General features: G+C 37.3%; 4 protein-coding genes and 1 long non-coding RNA gene across 5 annotated transcripts; 4 read left to right on the top strand and 1 right to left on the bottom strand.

The window, feature by feature from the left end:
* Positions 1-341: 341 nt before the first annotated feature.
* Positions 342-2,180, bottom strand: LOC149593890 (uncharacterized). Its single transcript, XM_089861651.1, has one exon. The coding sequence runs from the start codon at positions 2,178-2,180 to the stop codon at positions 342-344; it is 1,839 nt and encodes a 612-aa protein (XP_089717777.1).
* A 1,792-nt stretch (positions 2,181-3,972) lies between these two features.
* Positions 3,973-6,371, top strand: LOC149593889 (uncharacterized). Its single transcript, XM_089861638.1, has 2 exons — positions 3,973-5,480; positions 6,228-6,371. The coding sequence occupies exons 1-2, from the start codon at positions 4,237-4,239 to the stop codon at positions 6,235-6,237; spliced, it is 1,254 nt and encodes a 417-aa protein (XP_089717764.1). The 5' UTR covers positions 3,973-4,236; the 3' UTR covers positions 6,238-6,371.
* Positions 6,372-6,387: 16 nt separating this feature from the next.
* On the top strand, positions 6,388-7,732 carry LOC149593888 (uncharacterized). Its single transcript, XM_089861650.1, has 4 exons — positions 6,388-6,421; positions 6,478-6,729; positions 6,798-6,845; positions 6,921-7,732. The coding sequence occupies exons 1-4, from the start codon at positions 6,388-6,390 to the stop codon at positions 7,106-7,108; spliced, it is 522 nt and encodes a 173-aa protein (XP_089717776.1). The 3' UTR covers positions 7,109-7,732.
* A 951-nt stretch (positions 7,733-8,683) lies between these two features.
* On the top strand, positions 8,684-9,424 carry LOC149593887 (uncharacterized). The gene is made up of 3 exons (XR_016379508.1): positions 8,684-8,890; positions 8,953-9,111; positions 9,176-9,424. It is a non-coding gene; the product is annotated as an uncharacterized LOC149593887 (long non-coding RNA).
* Positions 9,425-14,597: 5,173 nt separating this feature from the next.
* LOC149593886 (uncharacterized) lies at positions 14,598-18,007 on the top strand. Its single transcript, XM_089861649.1, has 5 exons — positions 14,598-14,920; positions 14,987-15,622; positions 16,894-16,913; positions 17,617-17,741; positions 17,875-18,007. The coding sequence occupies exons 1-5, from the start codon at positions 14,785-14,787 to the stop codon at positions 18,005-18,007; spliced, it is 1,050 nt and encodes a 349-aa protein (XP_089717775.1). The 5' UTR covers positions 14,598-14,784.
* Positions 18,008-25,477: the final 7,470 nt, after the last annotated feature.

The raw sequence follows: 25,477 nt of genomic DNA, 5'->3' as shown, positions 1-25,477 counted from the left end.
TTGTTGATCGCGCGGCTTCTAAAAGTTGACTGACTTTTACAATCATTTTTCGTCGTGAGCAAGAGAACGCCCCCTTCTCTGTAGGTATTAAATTGTTTTTTGTTGCCAATTTTAAATCTCATCAGTATACAATGTTCATTTTTTACAATTTCGTTTTTAATCGCGAATGACAGTTATTTCAATTTTTATTATTACACTTTTAGATTTTCTTTACTCCATAATAGGTCTATTAATTTTTTATTATAGGCTAAAGCGTTAGGGTTTTTACACTCCCCCCGAAATACAATTTGGTTTATCCAAAGTTTTATTTAAGATAAATTTAACTTAACGCTTTAGAATATTTAATCAGTAATTTCTAGAGGATTTAACAATTGTATAGGCCTACGGATAATATTATGATTGGGGGTTCTCACTAAGCAAGACCTAATTTTGTTATCCCTGCCCATTTGGGTTTCAATTATCACACCCATCCTCCATAGGTGTTTAGGTGCTTTCTCGTCGTGAATCAATACAACGTCTCCGACTTTTACTGATGTTTCCTTTTGAACTAACTTGCTGTGATGAGCTGACCTCAATTCCATGAGATACTCATGTTTCCAACGAACCCAAAGTCTTTCCATTACTGCTAATCTATGTTTTAAGCGCTTGTTCATATGTTCCCTAGTTTGGGGTTCCTTGGGGTCAAATTTGACCTTTTGTCTTGGTAGTTTTATGATCCTTTTGCCAGTAAGATAATGAGCAGGAGTGATTGGTTCGGGCTCGTTTGCTTCGGAGAAACTGTAGGTGATCGGTCTTGAATTTATGACCGTTTCGGCCTCCGTAAGCACTGTTTCCAACTCTTGGTGGGATAAAGAGGCTAGTCCTAATGTTTTGCGTAAGATGGTCTTGGTTGAACGGACCATCCTCTCCCAGAATCCGCCCCACCAGGCTCCGCGTTCCGCTATGAAGTTCCAAGAAATGCCTTTGTTTCCGAAATATTCTCTAACTTCTTGGTTGTCGATATTCTTCCAGAGGGTTTTTAGGTCGCGGTCAGCCTTTCGAAAGGTTTTGGCGTTATCGCTGTAGATGACGCTGGGAAGGCCTCGTCGTGAGACCATACGGCGAAATGCCATCAAGAAATCCGGAGTGCTTAACGAATGTACTAGTTCTAAGTGTATCGACCTGGTTATGGCACAGGTGTTAAGGCAAATGTACGCCTTTTCGCTTCCGGTTTTCGTTCTGACCATGAGAGGCCCTGCGAAGTCGAGACCGATAACAGTGAAGGGCGGGACGGAATCTGTTCTAGTTTTCGGTAACGGTGCTGTTACCATTTGCCCAGGCTTGGCGTTGTACTTCTTGCAAACAATGCAGTCCTTCACTATTTTCTTAGCGAGTTGTTTTCCAGCGGGTATCCAGTACCTCCCTCTTAGTTGGGTGAACGTGCTTTGTATGCCGCTATGGGCTACCTCCCAGTGACTCTTTTGAACGAGTTGTTCGGCTAATCTATGTTTCTTGTTAATTATGACGGGATGTCTTTCTTCAAATGAAAGGCACGATTTGCTCAATCGTCCCCCAACACATAGTAAGTTGTCTTCGTTCAAGATCGGTCGTAAACTTGCAATTATTGACCTCGGACTTATTTCGCGACCTTTCTTCAACAACGTTATTTCTTCTTGGAAATCTTCAAACTGGACTGACTGGATCCACTTTTTCTCTGCTCGATTAATTTCGTCGGCGTGAAGGGGACCTCTTTTTCTAGTTTTCCTATGCGCGTGGTCGCAAAATCGAAGAATCCAGGCGGTAATTCGAACTATCTTGGTCAGGTTACTGTAATTTTTCAAGTCTATGAGGTTTTGAAGACAGAGGGGTCTTGAGCAATGGACAGTTAGGACTTTAACATTCTTCTTTCTTTCTATCTCGACTTCTTCCAATTTTGGGATTTCTGTTGGGTCCTTTGGCCAAGCTGATTCTTGCATCTTTAACCATTCGGGTCCGCTAAGCCAACAATTCCCAGCAATCAGTTCTTTGACAGAGCTACCTCGTGAGGGAATGTCTGCCGGATTACATATCCCTGGACAATGTGACCACGTTTTTTCATCCGAAAGTTCCGTAATCTCCGCTACTCGGTTTGACACGAACTGCTTCCACCCATCTAATGATCCCTTGATCCAATGTAGCGCGATTGTGCTATCCGTCCACATGTGTCTCTTAATGTTTTCAAACCCAAATTCATTTTTGATGTGATTAACTAAGCGTGCACCTAAGAGGCAGGCCATTAGTTCCAGCCTTGGAAGCGTGAGCACTAGTTTTGGTGATTTTTGATCCTCTATTCCCGTTGGCCCTTGTTTTAATGGAGCAACTCTTGCTTTAGAGGTTAGTAAAGACACGCCCACCTTGCCCGTGATTGTTGTGAATCGCAAATAAATAACGCAGGCGTATGCAGCTTGACTGGCATCGCAAAAGCAGTGCAAGGTCTTGTCTACGATTTCTTCGTTGAAGTCGCTCTAGTCATATTTTCAGTACGGTACCGATTTAATTTTTTCCGGACTAGGTTACAACGAGTGGTCGTTGCCATTTCGACTTGAAAAATTTTAAGGTAAATATATTTTATTAAATATTAGTATTTCACTGTACTTGAAATAATTTTTGCCCAATATTTTACTTTTTGGAAGGATTATCTACGATTGTGGAAAACACACAAAGGCCTAAGTGGAATTTTTAAAAGGTTATGAATATTTAATTACTTAAATATATATTTATAAATCCCATAAGTCTTGCTTAGCTAGTGTTTCGTTAAGTTTCAAATTAATTTCTGACGGTTTTCAAATTTTTTTGAATAATTTGAATTTTTATATTCAATAACGGGGCAATACCCCAGTGTTGCCAGTCATTTTTTAGTACAAAAAGTTAGCCAATTTGGAGCTAGATATAAGCCGAATTGATTTCGAAAGCTGTTGGCAACACTGCCATCTTTACTGTAAAGGAAGGGAGGAATTTTCTCCTCTTAGTGTGTGAGTAAAATCTTTCATAGTTGCATGCAGTAATAGCTCCACAATATCGCTGGGGGGTGAGAAAATATGAGGTTTCAAAAGGTGTACATTAGTTTATAGATAGCTGAGGGAGTTCAGGCACTGTAAAAAAGTTTGACTCTGATGCTTTATTAAGTGTATAACATCCTTTCATGAAGTGTTAAAATAAGATTAAAGATAGCTTTCAACATTATTTTTGATTAAGCTTAATGTTTTGTTTGAAATATTAGTTTGATCTCAAAAGAATGAGAAATTAATTTTGAGTAAGGTTAGTGTATATTCAAAGATAGTTTGATATACAGTGCAATATATTTAAATGGATATGCGGGGCAGTTAATTTGTTTTAAAGGGATATACAGGGGCAACTAATTTATTTTAATGGGATATACAGGGGCAACTAATTTATTTTATGCGATTAGCAGGGGCAATTAATTTATTTTAATGGGATATACAGGGGCAATTAATTTATTTTAATGGGATATACAGGGGCAATTAATTTGTTTTAAAGGGATATACGGGGCAATTAATTTGTTTTAAAGGGATATACGGGGCAATTAATTTGTTTTAAATGGATATACGGGGCAATTAATTTGTTTTAAAGGGATATACGGGGCAATTAATTTGTTTTAAAGGGATATACGGGGCAATTAATTTGTTTTAAAGGGATAAACGGGGCAATTAATTTGTTTTAAAGGGATAAACGGGGCAATTAATTTGTTTTAAAGGGATAAACGGGGCAATTAATTTGTTTTAAAGGGATAAACGGGGCAATTAATTTGTTTTAAAGGGATAAACGGGGCAATTAATTTGTTTTAAAGGGATAAACGGGGCAATTAATTTGTTTTAAAGGGATAAACGGGGCAATTAATTTGTTTTAAAGGGATAAACGGGGCAATTAATTTGTTTTAAAGGGGTAAACGGGGCAATTAATTTGTTTTAAAGGGATATACGGGGTTCGGTTAATTTATTTAAAAGGGGTAGTTATTTTTTTATTATTATTTTTAATTTTATTTACTATGGAAAAGTTACACTCAGTAAACGGCAATTGAGGAGAAACAGAGCTAAATATTTGAAAAGTGTAGTTGATAGGATATCCGAATATCCGCAGTCTATATCTGAAAATAATTGTGTTACTTATGTTGAAGATTTACGAAATGGAACTAATACTGTATGCGAGAGTGAGGGTTATATTAGGGAAAGCTTCAGTGAAAGTGATAAAGCTGGGGATATGGTGTTTGATATTTCTGCTACATCTGATAGTTCTGAGAGTTCTGATAATAGCTTTGACAACTTTTCAAGTGGCATAACCACTTCTAGTTCAAGTTCTTCTGATGAAGAACCTTCCGATTTGGCCCAAGACCTTAGAGAATGGATCATTAACCACAATGTAGATACAGTTAAAGTTAACAACTTGCTTAAAATATTTAAAGATCACGGTCACAATGAGTTACCCAAAGATTCTCGAACACTTCTAAAAACTATTAGGCAAACTTCGGGAATTTCGAAAGTGGCCAATGGCGAGTACTGGCACATTGGTTTTAAAATTGGCTTGAAAACATTTTTGGATTTGCATCCTGATTATGATGAGCCTATTTCATTTGCAACAAACATTGATGGTATTCCTTTAACTGATAGGTCAACCACCAATTTTTGGCCTATTTTGGTAGGCGTGTTTAGTTTTAAGCATGGCATTGTTGGAGATGTATTTCCAGTAGGCGTTTTTTGTGGTGATACGAAACCGGGATCACTTGCTGAATATCTAGATAACTTTATCAAGGAATTATTAGATCTCAGTGAAAATGGGTTTATTTATGGTGGAAAGTCTTTCATATGTAAACTAGATGGGCCCTTTATTTTGGATACTCCAGCCGGGTCTTTTATCAAAAACACAAAGGGTCATACGGGATACAATTCTTGTGACAAGTGCACTATTCAGGGGTTTATGCTAGATCATAACATGATTTTCCTGCAAGATATTACAGAAGAGAATGTTTCTCTTCGAACTAATATCTCATTCCGAAATCAGAGTAACGAGGAACATCATTTAAGAGGCGCTCGTTCACCCCTTGAACTTTTAGACATCGATTTAGTAGTCCAATTTCCGTTAGATTACATGCACCTTTTATGTTTAGGAGTAACCAAGAGATTTTTAAGAGCATGGATTAAAAGAGGCAAATTCGTTGTCAGGCTCAGTACTCAGCAAGTTACAGAGCTATCATCAAGGTTAAACGCGTGTATACCACATATCCCCAGTGAGTTTGCAAGAAAACCAAGATCACTTAAACATGTAGATCGTTGGAAAGCAACTGAATTTCGACAGTTTCTTTTGTATACTGGTCCAGTCGTGTGTAAGGGGATTGTTGCCAATGATGTAACGGATCATTTCAGATTGCTTCAATGTGCAGTTTATATCTTAGCTTCACCAACTTTAAGCAGAACACTCGTTGATTATGCCGCTCAACTTCTCGAATTGTACGTTTTCTCTTGCTCTGATTTTTATGGGCAAAAATTTGTTAGTTTAAATGTGCACAGTTTAACGCTTATAGCTGCAGATGTTAAAAGATTTGGCCCTTTGGATGCATATAGCGCTTTTCCATTTGAGAATCATTTGCAGTTCTTAAAGAAAAAGTTACGATCCCCAAGTAAGCCCTTGCAACAATTGTGCAAACGCTTAAATGAAGGTCAAAAACTTTATTCTACAAAACATCGCACTGACGGTTTAGTTCTTAAACAACCATTTAAAGACAGGAGCCATAATGTTCCATATGATGCACAGTCTTTTAAAAAGCTGCAAACCCAGAACTATATTTTAACGACACGTTTGGCAGATAGTTGTGTTAAATTGAACACAGGTGAAATTATTAAGATTAAACATATCTATAAGACTAAATGTAACGATGTAATGTTAGCTGGGAGTATCTGCAAGTACCATGATGACATTTTTTCATATCCTTTACCCTCGTCTAAGCTAGGCATGTTTAAAGCTAGAATTTCAAAGCGAGTGAAATCTTATTCTTTAAACTTATTTGAACAAAAATGTTTTCTTACTTTACATGAAAACAATTCTATGGCCTCAATTATTCCCCTTCTACATTATCATTAGTGCAATAGACTCTTTAATAAATTCCTTTCACAGTTTCCTGTAAGAGGGAGTATAAATTGTCCAAAGAGATGGACGAAGTTTGAAATCTTAGCTAGGGATTTTTTGGTTATATTTAGATGTTCGTGATATTTGCGTTCGCTGAAGGAACAGTTGAGGCTGTTCCAAAGTCATGGTGCTTAAACGAAGAGTCTTGCTACTGGCCACCACAAAGACTGCACAAAGAGATAACAAAATTAATATCTACTTCAGCAAAACCAGATTCAGATTGGATTCTTTATGAGGGAAAAATTCTATTGCAGACTGGTATGTAGTAATATATTGAGCTTTCGACTCTAAATTTGTAAATTTTAATACATTTTTAAAAAGCCCTGTACAAAAGTGCACGGGAGCACCTCAAAAAGTCAGAAGTAACTTCAGACTTAGCAAGCGAAGAGGAATTCGGTCGAGGGAAGAGACGGAGGACTACTGTTTCAAATAAAAGCTTGGCTTATTGTTTGGAAAATTCTGATTCTGATACTAATTGTTCCAATGATTCTACTGACTCCAAGATAAAGAAAAAAACGAAGGGGCGAAAAAAGATTTCACTACCAGAGGCGCCCCCTATTCCAACATCAAAATGTGCGTAATTAACAATTATACTATACTTCAGAGATAGTGGTCTTGAGTGACTTTTTATTTAATTGCAGTTAGCGGAGAAAATGTTGGCAACCGATGTAGCCAAACACTTTCTGAAAGTAAGAATTTCATCACATATCTTTGATTTTTGAGCCTTTCCTTTTCTAATATTTTCTTTTGACTTAAAAAACTAGTGGGCAGTTCGTTTCTAGGAAGCGCAGACGCTTCTCTATTAAATCATAGTCGAAAAGGTAGCGCGGAATCACGAATTTGCAATTCATCTCCGAGACTTGATAAAAAAGATATGTCCAAGACAAAATATAGGGATGATTCACCCTTTGTATGCAATGACATTGATTCCCCTCAGAATCCAATGCAATAGATTTTTCGTCTCAATCTTGCGACAGAGAGAATTTGCTCTCCAAAATTGCAGTTTCTCCCCAAGCTAAGTCTTTGGAAGGTGTTACACCCTCTAACTCTTACCACAAAGAGAGTTCGCCTATTAATTTCCCTGTTAAATCCAACATTGCTGATATCTCATCTAAACCCAGTGATGTAGACAATTTATCGAAAGATAATGGTGACTCTCCTTCAATGCTTGTAGAACAGCTAGTTGCACCATTGGTAATAGAAAACAGTGCAGGCATAACCAATCAACAAACTAGTATTTCCTCAGTGCACTCCAGCAACGATTTAGATTCTTCAGATGGCCAATATGATTGTTCTTCTAGAACTCATGTTGAACGCGGTAATTCTGAAAAAAAAAACGCGCTACTAGTAAAACCTACGCTGGAAAAAGTTCTGTAGGAAACGTTCAGAAGGAAAGTGTTTCTTCTGTAGCCAAAGAAAATCACAAACGAAAAAATGACAATTGCCAGGATTTGTCAAAATCTCAAAGAAACCAAAATTTTGAAAAGAGTACCATGTCACAAAAAAGAAAAATCTTTTCGCCTTCAAAATCCAAAACAATTCACCAACGTCTTCTAACCGTTTCACCATCTAAAGCGTCAAAGAGTCGTTTGAGTCTGAGAGATCTATCGCCCGTTAAAAATAACAGGGGTAATAAAAATAATGGTGAAGAAGTTTTTTCGAACCAGGAAAGGAATTCCAGAAATAAAGGGCTGTTGTCTGCATTCGAAGAAAATAATCGCTTAAGCGCAGGCACTTCTGTGCCTCTACAAGAATGGAGCTCTTCCATAAGCAGGCCTCAAGGAAATTCTCAAACCCGTTCTAGTGCAGACTTAGCTCTTAACACTGGAACACCAAGAACATCAATGCATACTACGGCTTCACTGGAATTTGATGGTAGAAGACCTTTGGATAGCAATACAGGTAGAAATTATAGTTATTCTAGTTTCAGTAAAAACTAACTGGTCGTCTTTTAATTAGCTTCATCTCTAGGTAGATCACCAGAAGCACGTATAAACTCCAATAACTTGGATTACTTAAAAGGTATCTTTTTGTTTTTTTGGTTTTGTAGCATCAACAACATCCCATGGGATGGGCTGATTAGAGTAGACAGACGTAGAAAACATCAGAATAACTCACCCCTAAAACTTTCTCGTTAATTCAGAATAATTTTCAAAGTTTTGATTTCAACTCGCTAGCCCTAACGCCATTTTGTCATAAAGTTTTTGATATGTATAAGTTCACAAGACACGAACTTTCCACGAGCAATATAAATTATTGTGCTATCATGGAAAATTCCTTTGTCTCATTAAATTTTACATAGGAATATTTTGTTGCAAAATGGTGTTAGGCTTAGCGGGCAGAAATCAAAAATTAGAAAATTAATTACAAATTAGGGAGAAGGTTTTGGTGAATTATTCTAATATTCCTATGAATATTTTAGCAGCCTTAATAGACTAAAAATAACTCTTATTTGTTCTTTGTCCCTTCAAAGTTTATCATAAAGTTGATAATATTTAATTGCTTCAAATTAACAGGTCGAAGTGATGAAAAATTCAAGCAAACGGTGATTTTGATGCTAACAGACTTAAATACCAAAATGGATACATTACTGAATAATTCTAAAGAAAGTACAACCGCAATTTCTCAAGAGTTAATTGAGATAGAAGAATTTCCTGACCTACCGCTTGCTTCACTTCAAGACGTGAAGTTAGTCGAGAGACTATTGATGGATAAAGTAATTAAGAGAAAAACTGTGAGTTTTCAATCTTCTCGAAAACCATGTATAACTTCAGTTTTAAAACTGATCTTTAACAGGTGAAAATGTTTGCATCCTATGGAGGTAAAAAAGTAAAAATTGCTGTCAGAAGTTTTTTAATAAGGTATTGACACACGAAGTAACTCTCCAATTCAACTGGGTTGGTTCAGAGAAGAAGTACCCTTTCGTTCAATTAGAACTTAAAAACGTTTTTGTTGGTAAGCTAAATGCTAGGATATTATATAATTCTTGATTTCAAATTGGGAATTATGTACATTTCAGCGGCGGTACAAATGAATTTCAAAGGATTGAAGGAATTCCAGGCTGAAGATGCAATTAAGAAGTATCTGAAAGGAGCATTTGACAGAAATGGTGGTCGTGCCAAACGAAGAAAGAAGGCTGAGGAAGTGAAACAAAAAACTGCTGAAGAAGACTCTTATGGACAGTCATCTGGTTCAGATACTGAATAAATTTTTAAACAATTTATGTGACGAAACTTTCTTTTGAAATGATTAAAACGTTTTCAGTTAATTCACGATATTTAACATTATTTAATTATTCATTATAAATAATTGGAGGCCTACGTAATTTGTGGTAATTTATGTATATATTGAAGATGATAAGTGTAGGTTAAAAGAAAAAAGTTGTATAATCTGTAGGATAATGTAGGACCATTGGTTGGGAAATATAGGCGAAGTGGTGATACCATTTAGGCCAAGTGTTGTTTTACTTGTTGGTATAGTGCAGAGAAATTGATGGGTCAGTGGTGTAAAAAATAAGGGTGAAAGTTTGGATAAATAATGGCCTAACTATTGGATAAGTGGTGAAAATATGTAGGCTGAGCGAGTGGTTATACGCCAATAGAGTGGAGGCTAAAGGATTGGGTTAGTGGTGGTAACGAATTGGCCAAACAGTTGGTACAATAGTGGTTACATGCAAGACAAACGATTGGGTTAGTGGTGGTAACGAATTGGCCAAACAGTTGGTACAATAGTGGTTACATGCAAGACAAACCATTGGATCAATGGTGAAAAGCTGTATTTTGAATGATGGAATGATTGGTGGCAGAGAGTAGGCCATGTGAGTGTATACGTGGTGATTACGTGTAGGCTGAATGTTATCTTAAGTTCTGGTAAAGTGTTGGCGAATTAGTTAGTTGAGAGGTGGATTAAAACAGGGGAGCCTTTGGATTGAGTAGTGGTGATAGGTAGGCTGGGAGTGGGGTCGGTGATGGTAGACTAAAAGAAAAGATGTGGCAAAAATTATTTCTTAGGATGGTAGATGGGTGGATAAGTCTAGGCAAGCAGTTGGCAAATTTTAGCAACCCCAGCACCGAGCCAGTAGTTTGCCAAGTAGGACATGGCCAATTGCTTGCCAAGGCTTTGCCAACAGTGTTGGGCCAGTAGTAACCCACCAGCTGGTGGCCCAACGATTTTGTGCTACTAGGGCCACCTATGTTAAAGGCAGCCTTGCCCGTAGGTGCGCATCCCAGAACTTTAACCTCCGAGGGGTTGCTTATTGTAAAATCTAGTAACATATTCAAATGTGACACTTATCAAAACGCTCTTTCCAACACCAGCGCCTCCTGTAACAAATAGCCGTAAAGGCGTTTCTTTGCACTTTAAATGGTGCGGAACATAAAATATTTCTCTCTGTTTCAAATTCAGCTTTCTAACAAAGGCATTGTATTCTGGGTCATTAACTAACGTGACTGATGGAGCAACAGTATTTCCGCATTACCATAAAGAATATCTCTGTTAATATTTCCTATTGCCTTTTCCACTGTATTAATTGGAAATTCAGAATCTTCAACAATTAAAGACCTATCTATTTCATTTTGATGTTCCAATTCAGGTTGGATATTAGTAAGATCAGCTTCAATAGCTTCACTTTCGAAATCTCTCACAGCCTGTTCAATAGCTGCTTCGTCAATTTCATTATGAAATTCTTTTCTACATTCCGTTATAATCTCAAGTCTAAGCTCGTACTCAGATTTTACATCCTTTGTTAAAATATCTCTACTCTCATCACGCCAAGGCGAGAATAGCATGACTTGTTCACGATAAAACTGCTCGGGATCTTTCACTAAATTGAATCTACGATACCGTATAATTTTAGAATGACCACGTTTTCTAATGAACCCTGAATAATTTTTCAGTTTGAACCATTTACCACATTGAACTTCATCGTTCTCAACGTCATCAATATGACTTTGAGTTTTCGAAACTCTACGACTTCTGGAAAATTCATACCAAGCCGCAAATTGAGCTAACGTTACTGCCTCTAAATCGTCTGGCCTTTGAACATAATGGTCTAACATTCCAGAAGCGAAAACATCCATACTACCTTTGGACAATTGTTCAAGCTCAACTTTGCTTTTGAGAATATGAACACGATTTTCGGGCACATTTGTATTAACATAAATGCAAGCCCGACTACACCTGGAGACTGGAATTTGTAAAGCAATTTAAGACGCTTCCTGTGCGCTTACCTCGTGCGCGTTCAAAAACTGATTAGCAATAACTTCAACTTTTGCTTCACCGTGCATTTATCTGACTGCGCTCGTTTAGCAGCTTCACGCAGAAGCATTGACATACCACGCTGGGATTTCCCTATATAAGACACGATATACATAACCAGAGCGTAAGGATCAAGGACAAACTGAATGTCCATATTCGCTTGCCAGAGGCGCAAAGTGCACGGGTTGTACGGATTAACCCTAGTATCTTTAGGATGTCTTTTCAATAACATCACTTTCCTTTTGAGGTCATACGTAACGGATTTAATATACTCGTCTTCAGTTATACGCAACTTTTCCAAAAACTCCTCAAAACTATCTACCCTATATGCTTTTTCTTTCGATTGTAAAAGCTCACGCAATTTCTTGGAATTGTTCTTACACTTAGGTTCTTCGTCATGACTACCCGGTTCTCTTAAACTCGGATCATAAATAATAGTTCTAGGCATGGGAGGAAATGGATTTCCAAAACGACAAACTTTACTATTATTAACCTTCTTCCTACACGTTGTCGTGTGTCTATACATTTGCAATGACGTTAACAAATCCCGATCATCATCGTTTAATTTACCAGCGCAAGAAATAACTTTATTAATATATTCCTCTACCTCTTTAACATTTGACAAGTCACCTTTAAGCTTCGGCGCATCTTTAATCCAAATCAACCCATGTTGATGAGGAGAGTCTCTTTGCTGTATTTCAACTCTAAAGTAATAATCTTCAATAACACCAAGAGGGCCTAGCTTTTTCAGAGCTATAAGAAGAGACCGAAAACGGTGGTCAAAATATAATCCTGAATCAACTTTGCCTTTTCTGAAAAACTTAAATTGCCAATATCATCATTCGCTAAGCGATCCTGACCCAAAGTTACCCTCAGTATGTTCAAAAGCTCAGGCCACTTCCCTTCCGCAGCTTAAAACGTTATAAAAAAGTAGCCGTAACAAGCTGCCTAATCATAGCCATCAACTCTTTCTGCTTATGCTGCCAATATGATGGCGAGGACTGCAAGTTTTCTAATACTCTAAAACCATCATCCTGCTTAACAATTGAATCGAGTGCACCAGCAGACGATAAAAACCCAGCAGTGTAGTTTGAGCCATCTTTTCTCTTGGTTTTTCTCATACAAACTTGTATGGAATCTCCAACTTTCATAGTTTCCAACTTAACAAAAGTGTAAAACAATTTAGACGGATTTTTAGCACAACGCCTATCAATATTACGAAGCTCCCACTTAGAAATGTCCCCAAAACTACCTTTGACCTTAAGGTCTCTCTTGTGACCCACATAAATAATGGGGAATGACAATTCCTTCGCGTCCTCGTCATAGAGTAAAGACATTGGCGTTTGACCTTCACCAGGAGCAAACTTAACATGCATGGTATTAGTGGGTAGGAAATCAGACAATGACACTAACAACGTGTCTTGATTCCCAACTGGGAATGAATTAATTTCGTTAGATTCATTCCAAATTTCATCGCTATCATTCTCATTCTCTACATTCATTGACCCTTGTGGGTTTTTCACCAGAAGTGCATCATATTACAGCTCCCTAGAAGTACAAGACGATATAACATCGCCTTGCATCAGCATTGTCTCCTAGCACTGAAGAGAAAAGGTAATATGCGAAACGCAGCGGCGAATTTGTGAACTAAACCAGAGGTATGATTTTGGCGCGATGAAATTTTTAATAAGCGGGGCAAGCAAACGGAAGTAAGTGGTAGCCAATGAGGAAAGGTTTGAGAGAGAAGAACGCGGAGGGAAACAAGTTGTTCCATGCATAGTGTCGGGTTGTGAATATAATAGTAGAAGTCCACTTTATTTTTCCGATTTTAAAAAATAATTGGCGGTGTATAGGTATTTTTAAACGCTTGTGTTGAAAAGGAAATTAATATGGATTCAAATGATCAAAATGGCCTTCATCATGCTAGAATATTTTTAATTTATCCCTAGTACAGCACTGAGCTGCTACCGATTTAAAGGTTTTAAGCGGGGATAGTTGGACCGATTTATTGCTTTTTAAAGGTTATAAGCGTCGACATAGAATTTTTTTTCCTTTTTTAAGTGTTACAAATTTTTTTCAATGCTTTCACGTTTTCCGTTTGCGAAAGATGCTGGTCAATATTTTTCAGTTTTACAAAACGTTTTAGTCGCTTACGGTTAGGTGCTTTTAATATCACATAGATCGTGTTCAGATGTCTGTTTAATTTGGGCATGCAACGATTGCAATTAGTTACAGTAATCCTAGGCGTTTTTCCTAATTAGCAAAGAAACATAAGCCATTCTAAATGAAAATTATAACGCGATAACAATCTTCACAGTAATCACGACACTGACGGCGGTCTGACAGCCATTACCATAAACCGGAACTTCCGTAGGTTAACCTAACTCAAGATCCGGGTTAATGGCAAAACTATACTAGTAAAATTGAGCTATAGATGGCGGGCTTGGATGTCTTGGAAGAAAACGCTGTTTACAAAAGCATAACCTACGTCCAGTACTTATAGGGAGCTGTAATATGATTCACTTATGTTTTCACTTAATGTATCACCATGGTTTAACAACGGTCATTTTCGTCAACCATAAATTCAAGTTCTTCTGGAATTGGATCTAATATATCGCTCCTAACGGTTATCCCATGCTTTATATACAACGGTGTTTTCACCAAAACCTTAAGAGCTTCGTGCATTTTTTCGGCCTAACAGTTTCATACAAATAGGGTGTATTATATTGCATTTTCCTCATAAACTCAATTTGAATAGTATCTGTCTCACGTGGTAACCTTGGTAACACTGAAACGGTAGACTCGACATTAACAGGAACATTGTCCACGTTTCCTTTAATTCCTCTTTGTTTATCACAGCCCAACCTTCTTATTTGCATAAAAGGTGGTGAGATCATTCTTTCCTCTAAATTAGACAAATTAACTAGTTCAACCGGAATTTTAGGAAACTCAAATCCATTTTCTTTGGAAAACTTGGGCAATTCGTTTTTCCTTACAGCTTTATTGGATATTTTGACCAAGATAAAAACATTCTAAACTTGGATGTGGTTAAAATGGCTCTGCTCATATTAGCAAAAGGGGATAGAGTAAAAAGGGTGGACTGGGAGATCGTCCTAGCTTAAACAATAGATGTCTTGTAATCTGCGGAACTGAAGCGTTTCCCCTCTCCCCCTACCCGGGCCAATAAGAGGTAGTCGGAACTAACGCTGACGTCATTTCCGTCTTTATTATTTTTTTTTATTTATTTGTTTAAGAAAGTAGTTCATGGCTTTTTTTCATTCATCTTATGATCGTCTGCTACGGCAGACGTGTTCCTTGCGCGTTTTATAATCCTAGGCTTAGCTTAGCAGGTTTAGAATTTTATTTTTGAAAATGAATGGGATAATTGGGATTGAACCGATTGATGGAAATAACGAAGCTCACCGTTTAAAGGAGGCTGCCAATTCTGACGACTTTTTCAAAAACAATAATAAAAGAAAAAGGCTACTAGATTCTATGTGGAACAATGGTAGTTTGAATGAATTGTTGGAAGATATGAATTCTCAATATGATGTATTTTATTCGAAACACGAAGATGCCGCTCGTGGGGGCTATACAATGTTCTTGCATTCCTGGAGTAAATGGATTTATGAACTAATTAATCGAGAAGGGGGCCCTGATCCTGTTCTACAATACGATATTGAATGTCAATCTGAACTGTTGAATGTTATCCACTGGATCGGTTGGAAGGTGGTTGACAAAAGGGCTAGAGGAAAGCGACTCAAAGATTTAGAAGAAAATGTAGAAAATAAGATTGACAAAGTATTCTCAACTAAACGACCGTATGATTTTGACATTAGCCTTGACCAAGTGAAAAAAGTTAAGCTACGCCATTTAAAGACTGATCGTCTTTACTCGATGAATAGAATTGTTGGTGGGGTCATGGGGGAAATCTGGAAGTTAAATAAAGGTTTCATTCAAACTGAAAAGAGACTAAAAGGAGGTAAAATGCGTTTGGCGCCAAAACAACATCAAGAAGCCCTTTCATTATATGAAATTGCGCTATCAATTCGAAATCTTGAACAATTGAAAGAAGACATTCCAGCAGCCTTAAAGCTGATAAACAATGGTGGTTTGTTTATTGCAAATATCACCTTAATACCGTACGTCATGAAAATAATGAAAGCCGTCGTGGATTCATATAGGTTTTGGTCCAGGAGCCCCTTTCATGGTACAAGATACAAGTTCATTATAGTGATTACCCATTTTTGTGATAATCCCCTCGAATTACCTTTAGCAATGGTAAAATGATCAAACGCATTACGCTCATTTAACACTATGTTAGCTCTATCTAATCCCACATTTGAATTAACCGCCAAAACGTTCCAGTCAATCATAACATAGATGGCGATAGCTACCGAACGAGAACGAAACCTGGAAAATCGTTATCCATTTAATTAGCACATAAATAAAAAGAAAATAAATATAAAAACCCCAAACACAGAAATCCGACCCCACAGATAAAAATTCAAAAGTATCCGACCCCACAGATTAAGAGGTACCCCACCCCACATCACCCCGACATTTTAGAGATAAATTAAATAATAAAAAACTCTGGGTTTCTATCAAGTCTCTATGGTTCATTGGTAGAATGCCGGTCTATTACGCCAGCGACCCGGGTTCGATTCCAGGATCTGACCTGAAAAAAGTTAAATTAAAATTAAATCTCTAACCGAGCCCAGTAACCCCTATGGGTGGGTTGTGATAATATAAAGTTCCTTTTAAGCTAAAATCTGACGATAACGAAAGCGAAAACTCCGGCCACAACTACTATTACTACTACTACTACTATTACGGCTCGGTCAAACTAAGAGCCTATCGTATACTACAATGTGGCTTAAAATCGAATAGCACCTTGCGCAAGATAACTTAAATAAATTTAAAAACAACGATTTTTTTTCCTGATGAAGGTCCAATAACGTGGCCGAAAGTAGTCGAATTTTTAATAATAAAATTTTCTTGTGAACTTGGAAAAATCGTTGTTTTTAAATTTATTTAAGAAACAGTCACTAGGCTAGACAATAATTTTTTGGAAGCCACTAAAAATTAAGAAGTTGAACTGTATACATGACGACACAGTTTTCAAATCTTGCAACACGGCGTTTAGGTAACGGAGCTGTATATCAAATCATAACGGTTCCCAATTCTAATCTGCCACTATCCCAAGAGTGTGACGTAGTTTATGGACAGCGAGTAAAAAAATTAATAAAATATGCAAATTTAAATCGTGACTTCAACTTTATTAGTACGAAATTTTAACGAAAATTAAGTCATTTCAAATGTGCTTCGGTGGCAACTAAAAGACGGTACTTTTCGCTCTTATAATTTGATGATCCCTTTAAAATGCGTGTTAAATTGGCAATACCATTTCCGTTTATTGCTAGATTTCGGTCTTTGTTAATGCCTTTTCTTCTTTCAATTGAATCGCGATTTATATTACAGCGAGTGGCGAGGCTGACTCCGTTAATAGACAATGAAAGGGTTTCGCCTCATTTAAGACCTTTTCCCGTCGGTTTCTAACGCTTCGTAAAATTCAATTTGAGAAGGAAATTATCTTCCCCTCGTCCATCTCTCTCTCTACCACCCCCCCACCTTTCGAACCTTTATTTCCCCGATTTCATTCTTGTACTCTCAAAATGCGAATTCAGTCTGTCTTTTAAAAAGGCCCCGCTTCGAGCATAAGTTCATAAGATATGTTCCATCCATATGTTTGTCACTGCATGTAACTTAGAAACTGGAGCATGTCACGAAGTGAGTTAGGTAGGTCATAGGTTTAAGGTAAAGCGACGCCTGGTGGTTAGGGTGCTGCCAAAGGCTTAGTAATGCAGACTAAATAGGAAGATGGAAGTCCTGCGAAATTAACCATCGAGTGCAGGACTTCAATTCTCGCTTCCGTCGTTCTTGAACTAGCTAGCATTACGAACTGCAGGAAGTGTCACAGTTATAAAACATTACACCTATAAACTTATGGTCTTAAAGTTACCAAAACCACGAGGTATCAAGAAAACTTAAATGAATAATGAAAATGTTTTAAATTAACTTTACTAAGTGTTTAACCCTAAATCTCAGGGTTACTACAATGATGCCTTATCCACCACTCCCCTCGCTATATTCTCTTTGCGCTGTCCATCCTCCACAATATCGTTGGGTTGATTGTTATTCCAGGAGGACGCTGAAATGGATTGTTCCTTCGGGTTCGTGGAATTGGAATTCCCTCAGAGCTCCGTTTTAGAATATTCGGGAATATTCGCTCGTCTTCAACCTAATTTTACACTCAATGACTCTAATTTGTACCAATGTTGAAACATTACATAATCTGTCATAACTTACTTGGTTTTAGTGTTCGAGCTTCACGGTACTGTGTAAATATTGTTTTAGGTACGCAATTTTTGTTACATGAATTTCACCCATTTTTCCGCATAGGCTTTATTTCGAACAAACTAGCCACTTTGTGGTCAACCACAGAGACACGTACTGTATGGTGTTGATTACCGAACGACACTTGGGCTTGGCAGTTTATTTTACCTTCTCTCCTCTGTTACCAAGCGCTGGATGACCTTTTGTTGTATCGACTCGATTCGTAGGCAACCATAAGTTAAATACTCCCTCGATAAACTATAAATCGCTTCTAAATTATTTTTATAAAGTCGTGCTTGTTACCCATTATAATTACAACATCATGAATAATTGCATTAATATGATAATACCGCGTCTTTCGCACGCCAGTTAGTGTAAACAGGTTCAACCTTTCGCATTACCCTTATCGAAAAATCATATTGAACTAATTACAACATACCCTCGATAAAACAAAATTAGAATATTTCCGAAATTAAAGGCGGATTGTTCCGCCTATACTTCGCTTCCACGTAAAATATCGCGAATGAATAAAACATTGGTGAAATTTTTATCTACCTGTCTGAATAGATATTAAAAACGTAGGTTATGAGAACGAACTTTCGAGTATGTTACGTGTTTGTAGAGCGAGAAGAAAAGATTCGCTATATCATTGGAAAAGATAAGAGTTGGAACAAATACACAGCCGCATTTTGTGGCGTTACCTCCTCAGATAGAGAAAGAGTTTTGACGCTAATTCGACAGAATATCAGAAACACCGGGATTTTGAGTCACGCTCTAATACACGTAGATATTGTATTACCTATTCGTAAATATCTTGTTAAAGTCGGAAAGAGTTCGGACACAAGCGATATCGTAGTCAGTACTGTGAAAGACCGAGCAGCGGAAATTGGTCGGCTTTCGTTTCAAGACTGTGGATTAGAATTATAAGAGCTATAAAAGTACAATCTTTGAAGATGGCAGCCAATCCCAATACCAAGACAGTTAGACTGTTAACACTATATACGGTATGATATATTTACATTTTATAACCATTTTGAGCTAGGAAACGTCCGTTCTTGGTAAATGTTATATTCGGCCTTTTAAATAATAATTGCCCGGTTAATCACACTCCATCAATAACTCAAGACAACTCTCGTCACGCAAATTCGTCAAAGTTAAAAAAGAAGGTGGTTTGATTGTGTATTTGTTGTTCAAATTGGATCAAACTGAATAGTAATTGGTCTATCACTTACACTAAGTGAAGCTTTAACAAGTTATCAAGGTTAGAACGGAGGCGAACTCCAAGCCAAAGTATCGTTTCATTCAAATGTTAGTTTCTAAAGAAAAACCAACGTCTTATATTTCATAGACTATTTAGTGTCTTGTATCTACCTACATAGACGGCAAGCTAGACTGTTCATGCAGGCCTAATTTCGATAATTCTTTTTTCAGTTTTATCCTTTAATTTATCAGAGTGAACGAGGCGATCCTGCTCAACCCTTGATAGACGACTACGATGGAATTATTGTCGAAATCATGATCGCCATACGTAGAAATCTCAAGTAAATATTGCTCCTTGTCTTTAAGAAAAGACTTGGCTGTACCAGGGATTTAGGCTTATCTACCTTTAATCTTACTACGGATTGGCTCATTTTGGAGCATTGCTCTACGCACCCCTAAATATTAACCAATTAAAAGATGTTGCCAAATGGTGTAAGATCCTTGAAAACGTAGTATGACCAATGGGCAGTGGGTTCTATGGGTTATTTTGAGCCCAAAATGTTCAATGATGTTTTCCGAATATGTATCTGCCAATATAAATATTTTAAAATATCAAAACGGTCTCTTTTTATTTGTTTTTAGCTTGACTTATATGAAGTGTACGATGTGAGACATTATTTACGATTCTTCCGTGTATTTTTTGGAGAACGTCAATAACCGCAATTACTCTCTGAACATATTCAATTTCACCCACACTTGTTTAACACTGCAATCTCTCCGTTGTCTAACATCACATCTTGAAAGAGGCCAGTTTCATTGTAGGGTAGCATGATTAGGGGGGTCAACCCTGTAGCTGTTTAAAAATCCAAGAATGCTCTTCGTGGTTGGGCGTCACTGAATGCTCAGTCATAAACTATAGGGTTCTATGGGTAAATGTTTAGGTTCATACATGGGAAGGAGCTGTCGTGTTAGCGTCATGGAGTATACAACTCCAGAAACAATCATTCTTACTCCAAGATAGCAAACTGTTTCGTCTAGTCTTCACCTTTTTCAACTGTTTTGTCGTGTTCAAATCGGAGATTTTACATTCAAGTGTTTAAGAGCGATATTATCGTGACTTTTTTTAGGAAACCGATGTTTGGGACTTGAGGACCTACCCGAGCTTTCTCTCATATAATTGATTGGTGGACTACAGATTTGCGACAGAAATCTACTATTCCAAAGTCACCATGTTCTCGCAACTATATCGAGCAGAACGTGGAAGTTTTATTTCGAATATTATCACGATACCTTCATGGGTATTTAGATTTAGTTTCGATTAGCTATTTTACGGGTTTGTGTCTGCATAACTTAGAGCCATTTTTAGAAGCTGATGGTTGATAACGCTACAATTATGGACACAAATTAGCTATACACGTTGGTAGTGGAAATATCCGTTGTTAAAAAGATTTAAATTTTAATCGAATGCCTTAAAAACAACGTTTGTTTTTAACCGTTGAATCGATAATATTTCGATTAGTCGATTCGTGTTTCGATAACAGGATTGCAAATTCACAATTAAATCAAGATTTTTTTCCAGTTTATTGGGTTAGTTTTTCTGTCCATTTTGGTTCTGTCGGCGTTAACAATATCTTTTGAAAAGTCAAAGAAATTTGGATCTTACATGTGGATTTATTTGGCACCGCTCTTTGAGCAAAGTGAGAAAACACCAATACCATTCTTATTGACAGCATACTTGTTATCCAATTTTCTAATTTAAGGTTTTCCGGTGAAAATTGTGCACCGCGTTTCGGCGCATTTGATAAATATCTGGTACGCGATTGTCATTGTCCTGAACAGCGTCGTGTTGGATTATATTACTGCCGATGTTTTAGTGGGAGAAAAAATTATTATGAATCATTTAAGCGATATCCTGAAAGTTAAAAACCTGATGTACACGACAACTTTTTCGGACGCCATGGGAGACTTTTTTAAAGTAATTCTATGACCCAGCAAATGAACGTTACGATGAGTTTTTGAACGTTGGTCTCTGTTAGGGAATTCCCGGAATTGAAGGAGAGAAAATTCGAGAACGGGATTAAGGTAATCTACAAGATGGTCGATTCGAGAAAGTGGTGAAAGGCGAACTGGTTTACATCGACCGGCACGAGGATTTGAATGAACTCGATGAATTTTGCAAAAACGAACTAAGTGAAAAGAAAGATGACAGCCCTTTGTTGTACCAATCACCTTTTCCCTTGAAAACGGATGCAGTTGGATTATTCTTGTCTCAAAACCACTCCATTGATAAGGATACAATGCGAGGAATAAATAGGATGTAAGCATGTGCCAGTCAATTAGAAATTCATCGCCCCCAGGTACTTGTACATTGACACATCGAGTGCTAATGAATGAAACGTCACCAAAATAGTAGAAGATCTTTCTCGCTGATGATTGTCAAATCTTCAAAAGATTAGCAACGAAAACTACCTGGGGTGATCAAAATTAACGCGTCCCACCACAAGTTCTCGGGATTCGGCAAATAGTTGCTTGGGAATACTCCCTGATAAAACCATAAGAATGGTGCTTTTCCCAATAATTTGTTTGACTAAAATAGTCTTTCGTTTGCAGTATGCGATACGCCGCTTCAGCTTGCTTGTGTGACGAAGCGATCAAGAAGTCGTTCGCGTGGATGAACACCAAATGCCTCACGACAGAGAGCCACGTAAATGACGGAGATTACGCCGATATGGAGAGCGAAGCGCACCTATTGTTCAGCATGTTTCTCGTTAGTCTAATGCCGGCATGCCTCGTTGTGACATGCGAAATCTGTTACAAGCTATGCCCGTGTTTTAAACAACGCTCGATTAAAAGACTATCCGTCGTGAAAAGATGGTGCGAATAACCATTTGGACTTCAAAATGACTACGAAAAGCGGCGCTCACATGGCGTCCTCACTTCAGAACCTTATATTACATGACAAAGACCGCGCAGTGAATCTCCAGACCCTAGTTGATGTGTACCATGACCATATTATATCAAAATAAAATTCAATAATATGTTTTTATAAAAATGAACTATGCAAAATTACGAAATTAAGGCAATTAAAGCTAGACTAAGGTGTCTGACGCAATGAGCTCCATAAGCAACGAAAAATTAATATCCACAAGTTGCAAGGTGAAACGCTTTAACGTTCAACGTAATTTTCGTAAAGTTGACTATTATTTTCAACTAAACTTAATTTGAAAAATTTTTGCTCACGTGGTTCAAAATTCTAAATAAAATTTAAAGGTTAATTCTGAAAAGGACCTTCTTGGGTGGTTATATTATGATTTACGAGAATCTATGACCTATACCTCATTCACTTCGTGAGAAGCTCTCAGTAACCAGTGACACACTTATGGACGGAACGTATCTTATGAACTTACGCTACTACTACAGGGTATGTGAAACTAATAGCCTCATTGTAGATATCCATCATACGATGTGGCTAAAGGTTTTGTGAATATTTTGGCCCTTTGCAGATTAGATTTAATGGTCGAGTCGATATTTTTTATTAGGGTGACTTCAAACGTTGAACACAGTTACATTATAATCAAAAATGTCTTGATCAGAATCAAGACCTAAAAAGTATCGATAAGACTGAGGTTATCACTTGTCTGAAGGATCAGATATTAATTTTTCTTTTTAATTGAAACTTAAATGCATGCTTAAGAAAAAACAACGTTCCATTACCGTTTTCCGTTGAAATAAATTATTTTACTGGTAATCAATTCCAAAAATTTACTTATCTCGGCTTTTCGACCACAATTCCATTCCCCGAAAACATTTTATCATTACATTAATTACTTTTGGGATAGTACGTGTATGGTTTTGCGTTTTAAAAGGTTCCTAAAGACGTTACATCCCCATTCGAGACCGTCACGCTTCGCAGTGGAACATTTTAATTATTCTAAAACCAATGGCGCCAAATTCAATACGGACAGTAAGATTTTAACTCGCGGTTTTGCAAAATGATGTAATGTCAAGTGTACTTTAGTCAACCGTCGTATTGTTCTTTCTCATAGTTCAGGGCATGATCAGTGTTACTGCCCAATTTATCTCTCTTGATTCTAAAAATGGTTTGAGACTATTTGATATGTCACGGCACAACGTTATATACATTTAAATTCTAAATAGCACAAAAGGAAAAAGAATCCATTTTTTTATTTTTGGTTGGAAATGAATAAACTCATGATAGTAGTTATAACGAACAGAAAGTCAAGGGAATGGCACCGGTAATCAGCAGCAAAAAGAGAGGAAAGTTTGCTTCAAGTTAACAGAGGGACATGGTAGTGAAAATAGTAATCTAGAATTTTGTTCGTTCAAACCTTAATATATCATGAAAAATTCAAGTGGGGAGGCGACACTACCTAGAAAGATTGATTTTGGCAGATAACAGCGAAAAAATTATGTTCTACAGACACTGGTACTATGGGAGAGTTCCAGGGCCGCAGGTCGCACATGATGAAATTTCAACTCCAGTTTACATCAGTTCTCCCAAGTCGTACTAGTAGCAGGGTAAGCTATAGTTTCTCTGTTCCTGTTAGTCTCGAAAGGGTTATATAGTGCTTGTAACTTTTAAAAGGTTGTTGTCATGGCTAAACAGACCGCTATTACAGTTTTTTATTGTTTTATAGGTTATTTTGACTCGTTATCTCCCAAAAGTAATTAATGTAATGATAAAATGTTTTCGGGGAATGGAATTGTGGTCGAAAAGCCGAGATAAGTAAATTTTTGGAATTGATTACCAGTAAAATAATTTATTTCAACGGAAAACGGTAATGGAACGTTGTTTTTTCTTAAGCATGCATTTAAGTTTCAATTAAAAAGAAAAATTAATATCTGATCCTTCAGACAAGTGATAACCTCAGTCTTATCGATACTTTTTAGGTCTTGATTCTGATCAAGACATTTTTGATTAATATCTGTTCCTTCAGTCTTCATTTTAATTAAGAATGTTAAGAAACTGTTTTACATTTTCAAAATCTGAACAAAGCAGAAACATATATAAAGGGGACCATAACTTTAGCTCAATCAGACATTTATTTATAATGATACTTCAAAAAAAAACGTAAAACATTAAAAGTTTGTATTCTTATTGTAATTAAGATAATACAATTTTTTACAATCATTTATTGAAACGCAATGCGCCGCCCCCCCCCCTAGAAATTCCAGAAATAGAACCAAATTGACAATTTTTCAAAATTTTTAGAAATGCTGATTTATGTCCGTTTAACATTTAGCTCAAAATTGTGATAAGTCCAATATGAAATTCGGATATCCTTAAAAAATCACAAAGACGATCCAAGATTGTCAATTTCAAACTTTTTTGTAGCATAAACTAACGTCTGTTTGATAATAAGCTTAAAACTTTTAACAAAATATAGTCAGGGCTACCCTAAAACTTCACAAAGATGATCCAAGATTGTTAATACGCCTAAAAAGTGCCATCTTCAAAATATGTAGCCGGGGAAAAGCGATCGCGATAGAGTGGGCTATGCTAGTGGTTGGAAGTCGCGGGGGTTGGGACAGGGATAAGGAGTTGAGATGGATTGGAAATGATGATGGGCGACCTGCGGCACCGTATCTCTCCCAATGTACCTAGCGCACGCCCCTACCCTTAGGTAGGCGATTGCTAAGTTTAGCAGACGACGTGCTCTGGTCAATGGTCACGGACCAGTTTATTTATTCCAAGTCAGGAAAGTCGCTGGCCTAATATCCAGTTTAAAAAATCCTTATTTGGTAACGGACCAGAAAACTCACGTAAACGCGACGCGAATGACGAAAACTACGTATTTTCCGACTGAGGAGAGCCGAAATAGCCCTGCCTTACGTCCCCCCCTCTTATTTTGAAAGTGTGTCTGGGTCTATGGCGCGCGAATACTTAGGCATCTTATACCTTCTCCCTAGTAAACTAGATATCGCTCCTTGGTAAAACTTTATATAACTGAAACCATAAGTTTATAAGATATGTTCCATAACAAGGTTTATAAAACTTTTGGAAAACAAATTTCCCTGAGATTTCCAGGCTTTTCCCCATATACTTCCCTTAGTTTTCCAGGCTTTTCCCCATATAATTCCCTGAGTTTTCCAGGCTTTTCCCCATATACTTCCCTGAGTTTTCGAGGTTTTTCCCGTATATGGAGCAAATGTTAACGAAGGAGGGAAGGGGCAAATAGGACTATTACATAATCAAAGGATATCCCCGTATCTCTAATATAACCAGAGTTACGAGCTTCCAAAACTTAGTGTAATGTTAATCCTATGGAGGAGGCAAAGTACCTACAAAGTAAACACCCGGGGCAAGTACCTACAAGCACCCGGGGCAAGTACCTACAAGCACCCGGAGCAAGTACCTACAAGCACCCGGAGCAAGTACCTACAAGCACCCGGAGCAAGTACATACAAGCACCCGGAGGAAATACCTACAAGCATCCGGGGCAAGCAC

This window comes from Phalangium opilio, unplaced genomic scaffold (genome assembly GCF_054372755.1).
Source record: "Phalangium opilio isolate 3A_F unplaced genomic scaffold, DU_Popi_V2 ptg000483l_1, whole genome shotgun sequence".
NCBI classification, from domain to species: domain Eukaryota; kingdom Metazoa; phylum Arthropoda; class Arachnida; order Opiliones; family Phalangiidae; genus Phalangium; species Phalangium opilio.
This window is presented reverse-complemented; position numbering and strand designations above follow the sequence as displayed.

Excerpts from the sequence above, each read along its gene's own strand:
- LOC149593890 (XM_089861651.1), bottom strand. The coding sequence starts at position 2,180 with ATGTGGACGGATAGCACAATCGCGCTACATTGGATCAAGGGATCATTA.
- LOC149593889 (XM_089861638.1), top strand. The coding sequence starts at position 4,237 with ATGGTGTTTGATATTTCTGCTACATCTGATAGTTCTGAGAGTTCTGAT.
- LOC149593888 (XM_089861650.1), top strand. The coding sequence starts at position 6,388 with ATGAGGGAAAAATTCTATTGCAGACTGGTATGTA. Across the intron at positions 6,730-6,797 it reads CCCTATTCCAACATCAAAAT|TTAGCGGAGAAAATGTTGGC; the intron begins GTGCGTAATTAA and ends ATTTAATTGCAG. Across the intron at positions 6,846-6,920 it reads TAGCCAAACACTTTCTGAAA|TGGGCAGTTCGTTTCTAGGA; the intron begins GTAAGAATTTCA and ends TTAAAAAACTAG.
- LOC149593886 (XM_089861649.1), top strand. The coding sequence starts at position 14,785 with ATGAATGGGATAATTGGGATTGAACCGATTGATGGAAATAACGAAGCT. Across the intron at positions 14,921-14,986 it reads AGATTCTATGTGGAACAATG|ATGCCGCTCGTGGGGGCTAT; the intron begins GTAGTTTGAATG and ends CGAAACACGAAG. Across the intron at positions 16,914-17,616 it reads CGAGTGGCGAGGCTGACTCC|GAGGACGCTGAAATGGATTG; the intron begins GTTAATAGACAA and ends TTGTTATTCCAG.